This window comes from Brachyhypopomus gauderio, chromosome 4, assembly GCF_052324685.1.
Source record: "Brachyhypopomus gauderio isolate BG-103 chromosome 4, BGAUD_0.2, whole genome shotgun sequence".
NCBI classification, from domain to species: domain Eukaryota; kingdom Metazoa; phylum Chordata; class Actinopteri; order Gymnotiformes; family Hypopomidae; genus Brachyhypopomus; species Brachyhypopomus gauderio.
Genome location: NC_135214.1, coordinates 624,013 through 637,242, shown reverse-complemented (window position 1 = coordinate 637,242; position 13,230 = coordinate 624,013). Strand labels below are relative to the sequence as shown.

Below are 13,230 nucleotides of genomic sequence, written 5' to 3'. Positions count from 1 at the left end.
CACACACACATTGTATCTTTTAATGAGATCAGACTTCATTAGCACAACCCCTTCTCCAAACCTCCTCAGGTCTTATATGCAAACACAGCTATTAGATTCACAGCACAAGGCCCGATACTGGCGTAGTGGGTGGGCATCTGACTGTTAGTGCGTGCATGTCTATGAGTGAGTGACTGACTGTGTGTGGTCTGTAGTAAGATAATGAATTTGCTGGGCCCTTGTGAATTCTCACAAACAATAGAGATGTGTGTGTGTGTGTGTGTGTGTGTGTGTGTGTGTGTGTGTGTGTGTGTGTGAATAAGCAAAGCACGGCAGCTGTCAGCAATGACTTCGTATCAGTCTCTAACAAAAATCAAAGCACGTCATCCTATGATGTCAAATACAATACTGATATTTCTCCCCAAAGCAGAAAGTTAATGTCCCTTAAGTGTAAAAAAATGCAGGAATGTGAGTGTGCATAAACCTTTCAGTAATACTGAGCCCAGTTTCTTAATGTAGCAGATGGTATTAAAACCCCAGCAAAGAGGGAAAGTGTGAGAGAAAGGTGAGAGATGAGAGAGAGAGATAGACAGAGAGAGAGAGAGAGAGAGAGAGAGAGAATAGAGGTGTTGGAGAGAGATCACGATGTGATGTGACCTGACAGTTAATTCACCTGTCTACTGCACTTACAGTGTGGGAATTGATATTGTGTTTAAAAGCAGTGTTCAAAGGGGCATTTACAGGACTTAACATCCTCTCTACCTCACACACACACACACACACACACACACACACACACACACACAGCATAAAACCAATATGTATTTTAGCAAATTCTAATAATTTAATTTACTCAGATGTGTTTTTCTCGTTGTCCCATACCCATGTTTAGAGGTTCTCTCTGTGTGGCTGAGATACAGAGTGATTCTTCTGCTGCTGGGATCCTCTGAAAGAACAGAGACTGTTTTGACAGTAAATTGTAAAGCAAATGAGATTTTTATGAAGAGGAAAATATCTAATTTAGAGAACACGAAAAGAAAAAAAGCAGAAACAAATGATATATGATAATGAGTTGTTTGTTAATTACACAGTATTGTGCAATTTGTCAACATGAAAGTTTCTGCAGCCTTTATGTTGTCTGCAGCGAGATATTCAGTCTTAAAACACACTCTCTTTTTTTTCTGAAGCTGAAATCCAATATGTGCTCATCTTAGCTGCTACAAACAAGCCCCTCAAACATCTATGGACATATGTCGTGTTGACCTCTGACCTCTGCAGAGTGTGTCTTGTAAAGATCTGTGGCGCTGCGCCATGTGTTCCGGGTCTTTCCGCCCAGCCTGCGACGAGGTCTGTCATCGCCGAGCGCCTCTGTTCATCTTTCGCTCTTCTCACGCGCTCGCGCACAAACGCTCCTACCACTTTGTCCTTCGCACGTCAACACCACGACACCGAATCCTAATTGGGCTCTGAGCTGGTGTGCTCACTTGTTCCTGCTGTGAAACCCGATCGAGGTTGCGGTGAAGTATGAGGATCGGCTTCTCGTGCCTTGGATGACTGGATGGCGAAACTGTTCTCGGATCAGTGGAAAAATTGGTACTTTTTACAGGGTTACCAGAAAGCAAGTGGGGTGACCACAGCGCCCCGTCTGCCCGCGGCCGCTCTGTTTGGTGTCTTCCGAGAGGGCCACGTCGGTTCTTCAAAGGGTTCAATGCAGTGAATCCATTTTGGATCAAAGCAGTGAATCCATTTTGGATCATCAAAAGGGAACCTCCATTCCTACTGCTGAACAGGATCCAGACTTGACAGAATCCAGAGTCCATGCTCCCACCCACACACACACACACACACACACACACAGACTGAAACACTCACAGTCTGTCCATGAAATTCCAGTTATCGATCCATCTCTACATTAGAGTGCTACTCTGAGTGGACCCCATGCTGACAGCTCTTATTAGTGGGGTAGCAACTGCCACACTGACAGATGATTTTTTTTTTAACTCTATATCTATCTTCCTCTCTCGCTTCTCTCTCTCTCTCTCTCTCTCTCTCTCTCTCTCTCTCTCTCTCTCTCTCTCTCTCTCTCTCTCTCTCTCTCTCTCTCTGGGTGGGGGTGGTATACAGGGGGCGTCATAGACCAAGGAGACTAAGAGCATGAAAACAAGCATGTGCAAAAACGGATATTTTACAGCTGACAGCTTTCAGAGATTTCCATTTTCCGTTCTGAATGAGCTATTTTAGGTAAAATGGTTCAGGTGAAATGCTCAGTGTGTTGCTCATTCATTCATTCATTCATTCATTCATGCTCTCCTTATGGAAGCAGACACCACAAAATCTCAATATCATCTCAGATTTTCCAACACATGCCTCATATTCTGTAACCGGACAAAAACCAGTGAAGACATGAACAAGAGACTAAAGTCAGCTGCTTTGGTATGTTTTTATAGCTACAGATTTGTACAGCTACACATACCTGCAGAATAGACAGTAAATACCTGCAAGCTGATTGCACAGTAAGAAACCATAAACTACCATAAACTAGGTAATGCTGGGATTAGGCCTGTTATACAAACAGGTTCCCTCCAGTTCTCTCTTAATAATTCAATAATTTTACTAGTGTGTGTGTGTGTGTGTGTGTGTGTGTGTGTGTGTGTGTGTGTGTGTGTGTGTGTGTGCGTGCGTGCGTGCGTGCGTGTGTGTGTGTGTGTGAGAATGTGTGCATGGAGAGACAGGCGCCTAATTTATAGCTGATACCAGGGCATTTCTTTAAATACTATTTTTAATGTTTTTATCCTCTAATTAATCAGCATCAAACAAAGTGGTTTTTCATTCCACAGTAGCTGTAATGTAGATTGTGGCCTATTGTGGTCATTTATGGAATACGCTGTAATAGGGGCGTGTGGGCGGGTGTGGGTGTGGGGAAGGGGGGTGTAGCCGACCCTGCTGTTTCCCTGTGCCATGCGGGAGACGGTTGTCATAAATTACAGGTGTCCATTCTTTCATTAACCACTCATCCAAACTGGCTGTTGTGCCCAGGGAACCAAACCCCAGGGTCGGGCCCATCAGAGGAGCCATTAGAGTCCATTTAGCCAGTGAGAAGTAGCTAAACAGAGCATGACAGGAGGGTGAGTGGAGATAAACGAAGCAACAGAAAAAAAACCCCTCACCCTGTCAGTTTTCTGTTTTCTCCCAGGAGACTTTAAACTGAATTACCCTGTTGCTGTTGCCTTCAAAGCGTAGTCATTCCAGAGGCTATTCCTATCACTGCACAATGCATTCTCCTCTTTCCCTCCCTCTCTCTCGCTCCCTCCCTCCCTCCCTCCCTCTCTCACACTCAATCCCTCGTTCCCCCTATCGTTCCCCCATCATTCCCTGCTCTCTGGCCTCCCACCTCTCTCTTCTGTGGCCCATCACTCACTCACATCCAAGGTGACAAGGTCAAATTCAGTATGCAAACCAATGGAGGAAGTGGTGGGAACCAGGCACGGAGGGGAGGGGAGCATATCTGTGTCCGTGTGAAGACTCTCCACATTGCGCACACTTCTAGCAGCCGGAAAGTCTTTTTTTTTTATTGTTGTTGTTTTCTTTTTTCTTGGATTAAACGTTCGTTTTTATCTTCTCACTTCCACATTTGCCAATGCAGCTTTGGAATCTGTAACCCCATTCAACACGTATCATGTCTCTTTGGCCTTGATCGCATGGCTGTGCAGTACCACTGACTAAATATTTGGATCTAAGACATAATTATTACTTTAACTTTTGCATTAAAGTTGCTTTTCTGTTTTCTTTTTCTTTTTTACATCACTGCACCACCTCCAGTAACCACCCCCATAACCTGAGGCACGTGTAATAGATCTTGATTACAGTTAAGAGGCAAATTGCTTTCATCTTTCAGGGATGTTGAGTGTATGATTACTCCAGTGATTTTTTTTTCTAGACTGCTTAAAACAATTTGCCAGTAGTTGTTTTCTGTCTGTGGCTCCCTTATGGTGGAATACCTATGAATGTCTATCACATGTTTCTGTCAGGAAAAGATAATACAGTTTAACTCAGAGTCTGGAGACCAAAACTACTATTTAACTTGAGCCACAGCATGGATTCTGCAGGCAAAAGAAAAGTATTCAATTTAAAAGCTTATCGCAGAGAACAGTAGCTCCATTTATCTGAGGAGGATTTGGAGATTGGGTTGGCAAAATCAGAAATAAAGCGAGCAAATCTCTAGTTCCAGCCTCTGATATTTATTGGAAGGTTTTTAATTTCATCCCACCTGACTTCAGCTTCCTGTGCCTCGTTTTACCATCAGACCCCAGATCAGAAATGTTCAGTCAGGAGAAACGTCCACAAAAGCAGAGGGCCGTTGGGGAGGTTCAGGTTTTTGAGTGAAGGTGTCAAGGTGAAGTCTAAAACGTAGGAAGCTTGTTTTGCTGGTGTTTGAACAAGACAGTTGGAGGAAAAGCCACAAAGTACAGCCCACTTCTACCATGTTTGATTCATTACTAAATATGAGCAATTGCAAACAGGTAATGCTGCAGGCGATACATGTACTGACTGCTTATTCAGTAGTCAGTATTCAGTGTTTTATTAACATAAATGTACAAGGAGGTAAACATCTCTACCCTAAACCTTAAATAAAACTCAAAAACACTACTGCAATGACAACACATTTTTCACAAAGAAGTGGACACACACACATATGTATGTGTGTGTGTGTGTGTGTGTGGGTGTGTGTATATATATACACATACAACATGTGTTGTGAAAAGCGCTATACAAATATTTTTTTATTATATATATATATATATATATATATATATATATATATATATATATATATATATATATAGAGAGAGAGAGAGAGAGAGAGAGAGAGAGAGAGAGAGAGAGAGAGAGAGAGAGAGAGAGGGGGACAAATAGTATATGAAGTACACAAAGTTTTCAGAGAAACAGGACAATGTGGACAGTGGTTCTTCATCAACTGTGCAAGCAAAGTCAAGGACTTCTGTCTGTCCGAAACATCCTGTTTCTATTGTAACTTTGTGTAGGCCTACATATATATATGTGTGTGTGTGTGTGTGTGTGTGTGTGTGTGTGTGTGTGTGTGTGTGTGTGTGTGTGTTGAATATAAATACCTTTTCCCAGATTCAACCACTTGTAAATTATTTAGCAGCAGAGTGGATAAATTATTGAATAATGTGCCCTGCTTTTGAGCCTTGGAAAAAGCTGATCCGTGCCTCGAGTGCCTTTGTGTGTGTGTGTGTGTGTGTGTGTGTGTGTGTGTGTGTGTGTGTGTGTGTGTGTGTGTGTGTGCCCTGTTACGAATTGGCTAGGGTCTGAGGTCAGTTTGCAGGCATCATGCCAGAGTTGATTGGCAGACATCACCATGCCATGTCTGAGGGGCAACATGAGTACATTTTGATTTGGTATTTTGGGACTCTTAAATACAGTAAAATAATATACAATTGGGAGTTTTGATATAACAGATGATCTTAAAATAGAACACATTTGAGATAATTTATCAAAATGCAATATAGCTGATTTCTTTAAAAATGCTATTTTCTTCCTTTTGACTAACCTCTAATACTCTGTCTGGAAATTGCTGATATTGAGCTGTTTGGCAATTCCTGTTTCCTTTCACAATAGACCTCGTTAAAGGCATAATCAATTTCTCTCTTATATACTAAAACTTTGTCAGGAATAAGTTCTAGATCAGCTCTATTCTGAAAAGGTTCATGAATGGAGACACATGGTCTGTAGCCAGTACACTACATGAATTTGAACATAAAAAGAATAAAGTAAAAGTTCAAATACCTAGTGTTATATTAAAACGATTATATTGTAATTAAATAGGATGCAGTCTGTTCAGTTTTGCTGTGTGGGGTCACGTAATGTCACATCTCCACAGTCCAAAGGGACACAACACCCTCACACGTCACCTTCACACAGTTAGCAGTCAGCCCTAACTGTTCTCTTACCAAACACCCAGTCGATGTGGCCTTCATTTCCTGAGATCTTCTCTGCATAGTTTGCTTCCTGATTCTGTAGACATGGCACATTGGATCCTATTGGACTTATTTGCTCATTTTTAGGTAATTCTGAGAGCACCTTTACACAGCGGACAGATCCTGCTGCTTGTTGGAGTTGACACACCAAGATCTGGCAAAAGAATAGAAAAAAGTGCAATATTTAATATAAATACGATGTTTAGGGATGATGATATTAATGAACCATACATAAAGCACTATCACTAAATTTGAATGATTTTGCATACCCATTATGCCAATGAAAATGGCCCATTTTTAAATACGCTCCATAGCTGTGTTAATAAATAGAAGAATGAGCCATTTTTCAAAGGAGTCCTTAACAAAGCAGATGGTGTGGAGGCCTGTGTACTCATAGAAGAGTTTAAAGCAGGAAGGCGTCAGCTTCTGGAGATGTTTAGTGAGCAACTGCAAAGTGAGGCTGTCATGTGCCATTCTACTGTTGACAGTCAGATTGGCAGCAATCATATCCTTATCTGAGGATCAGTCCTACATTGCTCAGTTTAATAAGCACATGACCAACGTTAATTCATATCTGAGGCAATATCTTCAGGATGAATTAATCAACAAAGACCTCAAGCATTATTTTTAACTCTAACCCGACTAGCTAGTAACTCATTGATATAATGTGAATTGAATGTTTTTTCCACAACAGCCAACCTCATCTCACAGGGATATTCCAACATTTCATCACTTGCCTGTATTGCTTATACTTCTTTATACAAGTATTACTATTTTTGATCAAACTCTGAAAATATTCGTGCCCATGCCAAACTATTTCAGGTAAGCTGATGTTTTTTTTTTTACCAAACTCCAAGCAAACCCTTCCCCCTGGTGCTGATGGACACACTCATGTGTGTCATGACTTTCCTGTAAAATCAAACTCAAGTTGCTTTCAAACCCGGCGTTTGTGTCCCCCCCGCATGTTCCACGCTACTAACCCATAGTCACCATTTCACCCAACGGAGCTTAACGTGGAATTTGACCGACGCCATTTCGGCAAACACACTCCAGTTTCATACATCAGCAGACTCGTCTGAATTTAACAGCCGTGACATTCAGGAGGTTATTTCCATAGGGACCAACAGTGGGTTATTTCAATAATTTCACAAAAAAAAATTGGACACATCTCACTTTACCTCAAACACTCACTTTCTGAGAAACTCCCAGCGGCCCTTTTCCCAGTTCCCCTTCCGTTCAAACTCCCCTGTCGCCGCAGCTCTGATCGGGGAGGCGACGGAGGTCGGAAGTGGAGTGGTGAAATGAGTCACGCTGTTCCCTGCACTTCTGCGGTCAGCTGTTCTGATGTTCTCCGCTTGATTAGCCATCAGCTCGCCCGAAGCACACAGCGTTTCCGTAGTGTTCCTGAGCACCTCTCCGGGTGGGTCCTGGTAACTCAGTGGTTCAAGAGTCCTGCATACAATCAGAAAGTTTGGGATCAAGCTTAAATATACTGTGTGTCCTTCAAGACTTCTAGTATCAGTATCAGTATTCAAGATGATTATCAATAATTAAGATTCCCTTCAAAGGATTTTTGGTAGAACACGGTCAATACATAAGATCCTCTTGTTCAAACCATTGCCTGACATTATACAACAGTTGTAGCTGTTGGAAGGTTTTGCCTGTTGTGCTTTTGCACTGGACAATTTAGTCAATTTTTAAGTTTGACCGTATCTATCTTCCCATTGAATTTTCCATTCCCAACGCTTCCAAAGTCACAAAGTCGACGCGGCTGGTGGCAGTGAAGCGGTGACGGTGACGGCAGTATAGAGCTGATTCGTCAGGCACCATTAAGGCTGGGAGACCCCTCCCCCTTCCCCAAGTGGGTACACTCCTGTGGTGTTGCCATGGTCCCTGCTTCACCTTGCCTGTCGTCCCCCCCCCCGTGTCAGGAACACCTCCTGTTTTGACTGTCCCGTCAGCCACGCCAAGACAGTCAGCAGAAACATCTACCATGACTGTCAGCAACGTCGTTAAAATTCTGTGAAAAGTATTGATGTGGTTGCATGGGGGAGGCTTTGGAAAAACAAGTGCTGATTGGTCAAGAGACAGAGACGCCGTTTGCCAACGGTTAAAACTAGAGACAAATCTGGTGATGAACACAGAAGAGTGACATGACAAGCCAAAGTCCACAGCAATTATTATCTGCCTTCTGCCTAATAGTAAAGACATGACAAAAATGATCTTTGAAAACCATCATTAATCTCTCTAGCTAGCTAGCTACCTATTTTTCTAGCTAACTAACTATCTGCAATAAATTCGATCCTAGATATTAATAAGCATATGTACAAGCACCTCCATGAACTCAATCAAAAACAACAATTAGATATATAGTACCATCGTGGTGCATGTAAGATGGATGACTGGAAGAACAGGCCCTTGAAGCAGCTCTATGTCCTAAATGACATCTATTTTGTCTTGCCCTAATTTCACGAATGTGTTTGAGCTAATAGCCGCGATTAGTACATGAACGCATTTGGACTCTAATGGGGTGGAAACTATTAAAAGTGAGAAGACAAAGCACTTCTGAGGACGACAGTGTCTTTAGAGCAATGACACTCGAGGTGTCTGTCTGGAACGAGCCAGAGAGTTCATCAAATAATGCGCAACCTCAAAAGTCCTGCACTGTCACACACAGTTACACACACACACATTCCCCCAGAGAGATATATAGGACCATTACTTTGAAGCTTTTCTGATGGAACATGTGGTCAATGTGTCTTTTCTGGCACTGTACCTGGTGAACCTGAGTCTAAAGCAGTCACTTTCCAGTCTTGGAACAGAATCTCTACTCCAGTGGAAGACACTTTTCAGACACTTTTCCCTTACGCTTATTTAATTTTATTGTAATTCTACGTATATTCCATAATGCCATATTCTAAGTTCTGCTCATTCGGGCACATCTCACTAGTACAGCATGTGGGGGTATTTGTACACCATGTTATTACATTCTTCTACTGAACACTCACTTGAAGAAGAGTAATTTGAACATTGAGATTTTGCAGCTTTCTCTTTCATCTCGTTGGATGATTCTTCCTGAAGCTTGGTAGATGAAGTCTCATTAGCTTCCCCAGCCAGCTGGCATGCACGGCTCAATCTTAAACTTGTAAACCTGAAGCCTGTAGCTACCAAGCTGTGTTTGGTTGCCAGCTATGATAGCCTATGATAGCCTGCCTCTTCTGTGTTCTTAGTCCAGAGTAAAATACGGCTTTCGTCTTCAGCGCCGTGAGGAGTGGTAAAACAGCAGCCTGTTCATATATCCGCTCAGACATTCCATAATGCGATCTGCTCCTCGGGCGCTCAGAGCCCCAGTTATGGGATACAGGGGCCCTAAAATGTAAACAGTGCCTGCAGGAATAGTGAAAGAACAGGGAAGGTTAGAGAAATAAGAGAAATATGTTCAAATGAAACTACAAAAGACATTTAGGGGAAATAAATTTGAAAAAAACTGCACCTGCCTACCTACATACTGTATCCAAACTAGTCCAGATGAACCCATGCAGTATTATTTAGCCAGTTGTGGGGAGGCGGGAGCAACTGCATCATAGGTCATAGGTCATTAATACATTTCATGTCATGTGTTCTGATGTCATGTGTACTGATGTCATGTGTACTGATGTCATGTGTACTGCTGTGTACTGATTAATGTATTACATGTGTACTGAGGTATTTATAATATAGCTGATAAATAAGCATGTTAATGATCAGAGAAAAAGTCACTGCTGGTTAACAATGATCTACTTTCTTAAACACATTTTTATGGCTTATTCTGCAATATTATCCATGATTACATGCTGCTATACATTCTAGACATCCAGGTTTCAACATCTTGCTTTGATTCTCCCTGAAATCACTATTCATCTGAGCCCTTTTGCTGTCCCTTATATTAATATTGTCACTGGCTCTCCACAGGGATTGTTTGTCTGAAAACTACGAGTGCAGCCATGTCATAGGCAGGACTGCCTCAGCCTGTCCGATGCCTTTTCATGCAAGTTCAAGAGTCAAACCACTCCCATTTGCTGATGTCAACCGGCTCTCCACTTCACAAGCAATATTGATTCGGTTGCAAAGCACACAATCAAAGCCACCTAGCCGGCCTGGCCGAGGCGTCTGCTTCAGTAAACCTCGTCGCGGCTCGACCGGCTGGCCTTTTCAGCCCGCCTCTAATGTAGCTTTCAGAAGAGCTGCGAAATATAAAAGAACGAGCTAGGAAGAAAAGGAGAGAGACAGACGTGGATAAATGAGGTGCGTGAGCCATCTCTCGGAGCAGGGGGAACCACAAGAAGTGAGGTGGAAGAGAAAATGGCGGCACTGTAGATCAATTGGGAGGCAATTGTGTGGAATGGAGATAGAGATACATCATTCCTCTGAATGTGGACATGCAATGGATGAGCAATATAAAAACTCCTTTTTAAGACGTCTCAAGGTAGTGTCAACTACGTCGATTGCCGGAAAGTATGTCAGTTAAAAGTATATCGGACATGTTGTAGGGTGTAAGTGTAATCATAAATGGCACTCAGAGAAGATTGCAGGCAGTTCTTTGTTTCATGCAGTTGATTCCAGATTTTTGTTCACTTTCAGCCAAATGGTTCTGAATTGAGGCGTTTTTTGGAAAGGAAGTGTGCTGAACTTACAGAGGTATAACAGATGCAATGGGGGAGGCATTTTTCCTGTGAAAGACACAAAGGTGTGAACATACTAACTGGTTGGTGCGTCTCTCATCTGAATGACAGACATAAGTCTGTCACAAATCATAACATTTGCAGCATTTGCAGGGTCTGACGATACGGACAGAACTCAGTGTTTGGAGGGTCTAAAGGGAATACATTGTGTTAGCATGGCGCTAATGGCTGGAGAAGTATTCAGCTCCACACAAACTCAATTTCTCTTCCCCTCTCTACCTCTTCTTCTCTCTTCCCCCCTTTCTATCTTCTCTTTTCTCTCTATCTCTCTTTCTTCCTTTCTGTCTCCACCTCTCTCAAGGGGCGGAGCCAAAGATGTTCTTTTTCTGGTGCTGGACTTGCTTGACTCTGAAATTCAGTGCTAGTCACATCTACCACAGTTTTATCTCGTGTACATACACACGCACATATGTAGTAATCGCTCTGTGACAGTACAAATGGCATTCTGTGTTAAACACAAATAGAGATCTTCAGCTCATGGGGAAATGTAAGGTTTACAAGCCCGCACACATAAACACATCTCAGAATATAATGTGGTTTATTAAGTAACAAAACAGGTCAGCCGTTATGAAACTGCTAATGCTAAGTTACTTTTTTATGCTCTGGAAACAGGAAATACAATGTGTATTGTACCCATTAGCTGAATCAGATCACCTGAATTTGCTTTATGTTTACTAGTCCTAAATAACAGGTTTGTTTTATTAATGTATTTATAAATTTTTTATTATACATTAAAAATCTAAACAAAAAGATTTTATCTTAGAGGTCCTAGGGGGTGCTATGACTATGCAAGACCTTCATTTCTCATGCCATCCATGCCGTTCTCTCTCTCTCTCTCTCTCTCTCTCTCTGTTGCTCTCTCTCTTCTCCCCACACACTATCAGTCTCTCTGTTCTTCTCTCTTCATCTCTCTGTCTTCCTCTTTGTCTGTTCCTGCTCTCTCTCTCTCTCTCTCTCTCTCTCTTTCTCTCTCTCTGTTGGCAGCAACAGAGGCAGAAGTTATTACAGTGACTAGGGATGGTGGGTAGTGCCAACCAATCTGGGCCGCTCAGGAGTCGCAACAATCACACACACTTCCGGGCCTGTCATGGAGGGCTTGCCGATTAATTGATCACACACACACACACACACACACACACACACACACACATTATTTTAGAAATACACACTCACACACACCTTCTACGGTCACACGTGCAGTACAGAGACACCCACGTGCTCAAGCCCTTCCGACCGTTTTTGACCTGACCACGCACCCCACACAGACCCTGCAGAGGAGAGGAAAGCACTGACCTTTGCTCCATTGTTGTTCCTCTGTTCGCCCTGATCTCCGACCGCTGTTTTGCGCGCAGACCTCTGAGCCAGAGTCGAGGGAGCCTGGCACACAAAGGAGCCTGGCACTTTAGGCTAACGCGCTGACGCTCGCTGACAGCGCCCGCATTATGATAAATTATTCTCCCTCCAGAGAAAGCTCCGGCGAGGAGGAAAAGGGGGAAAGAGGGGGGGGCCTGAATCAACTTTGACAATCTCTGTCTCCGCAATTGAATAAAAGGATTGTGAGCATTATAACGGAAGCGGGATGAACCTTGTAGCACATGTCACGCTTTCTCTTTTTTTACAATCTTTTTTTTTAAATATCAGAGTTGTAAAAGGTGAGAAAAGTGTGTTGAGCTTTTTTGTTTTGTTTTGTTTCTAGAATGAGAAGCGATTTGCAAAGCGATTTGCCTGCGTGCGCCGTTCCCGGTGCGGATGAAAAGACTCGTGGGGCAGAATAAATGAGGCTATTCGCCTCCATTTCCGACATACTTAACCGTCGTTATTCACTTAACAAGAACCGCTTGCTTCGAATGAATTGGGATGAACGTGTTTCCTGCGTAATCACTTGTATGCAGAATTAGAATTACATTCTCTGCCCCTGGGACACGAAGTCGGCTGTTTTTGGCTGGCAGCAAACCTCAGTCTCATTCAGTCAAACCTCAGTCTGTTTCATGCTGGGATCTTAAATCCCAGGCTACTCCAAACCAAAGCATGACGCTGCCTGAACTGACAAGGTTCTGTTTTGTTGCAAAGTTTGATTGTGTATATGGCTACAATGTAGTGTTTTGTATTAGTTACACTTGGTAAAAGCTGTAGGAAGAGATAACAAGACAGACAAACCAGTCAAAAAAGCATGTGCCGAGTCAGGTGAGTCAAACTGTGCATGTTCATTGGTAAACTTGTATATTTGTGTCCATCTGACTGAGAAGGTGTTCACAGAGAGACTGTGTGCGTATGTGTTTGTGTGTGTATCCGCAGCTCACATGTGCAAGCCAGTGGAGGAGAAGCCGTCTGTCAGCTGTGGCAAGCCCCTCACCTCCCCTGGGGCTCCAGGTGCAGAAGGAGAGGCAGGAGGCCTTTGCCGAGTTCACCCCACAGATGGTGCTTCTCTCTGGGCCGCGCTGGCCTCCGAGAGCCCTGGCAGGCTCCAGCGGTGGAATCGTGTCAGCTCTGCTTGGCTCCCCCGTTTGGTTTCTCCAGCCAGGCAGCTCCAG

General features: G+C 43.1%; 1 protein-coding gene across 2 annotated transcripts; it reads right to left on the bottom strand.

The window, feature by feature from the left end:
* Nucleotides 1-5,211: 5,211 nt before the first annotated feature.
* LOC143511549 (uncharacterized) lies at nucleotides 5,212-12,116 on the bottom strand. 2 transcript variants are annotated; one of them, XM_077001154.1, is made up of 5 exons: nucleotides 11,993-12,116; nucleotides 9,480-9,554; nucleotides 8,987-9,365; nucleotides 7,170-7,430; nucleotides 5,212-6,132 (listed from the first exon to the last, which is right to left on the bottom strand). In XM_077001154.1, the coding sequence occupies exons 3-5, from the start codon at nucleotides 9,007-9,009 to the stop codon at nucleotides 6,084-6,086; spliced, it is 333 nt and encodes a 110-aa protein (XP_076857269.1). In that variant the 5' UTR covers nucleotides 9,010-9,365; nucleotides 9,480-9,554; nucleotides 11,993-12,116; the 3' UTR covers nucleotides 5,212-6,083. The 2 variants fall into 2 exon arrangements, 1 of the variants encoding a protein (XP_076857269.1); XR_013130155.1 differs by lacking the exons at nucleotides 9,480-9,554; nucleotides 11,993-12,116 and having other exon boundaries at nucleotides 7,157-7,430; nucleotides 8,987-9,352.
* Nucleotides 12,117-13,230: the final 1,114 nt, after the last annotated feature.

What these genes read in the sequence shown, in the direction of transcription:
- LOC143511549 (XM_077001154.1), bottom strand. Translation starts at nt 9,009, where the DNA reads ATGTTCAAATTACTCTTCTTCAA. An exon ending in TTCAAATTACTCTTCTTCAA is followed by an intron (nt 7,431 to 8,986) that starts GTGAGTGTTCAG and finishes GATTGTATGCAG; the next exon opens with GACTCTTGAACCACTGAGTT. An exon ending in CGCTGGGAGTTTCTCAGAAA is followed by an intron (nt 6,133 to 7,169) that starts GTGAGTGTTTGA and finishes TTCTTTTGCCAG; the next exon opens with ATCTTGGTGTGTCAACTCCA.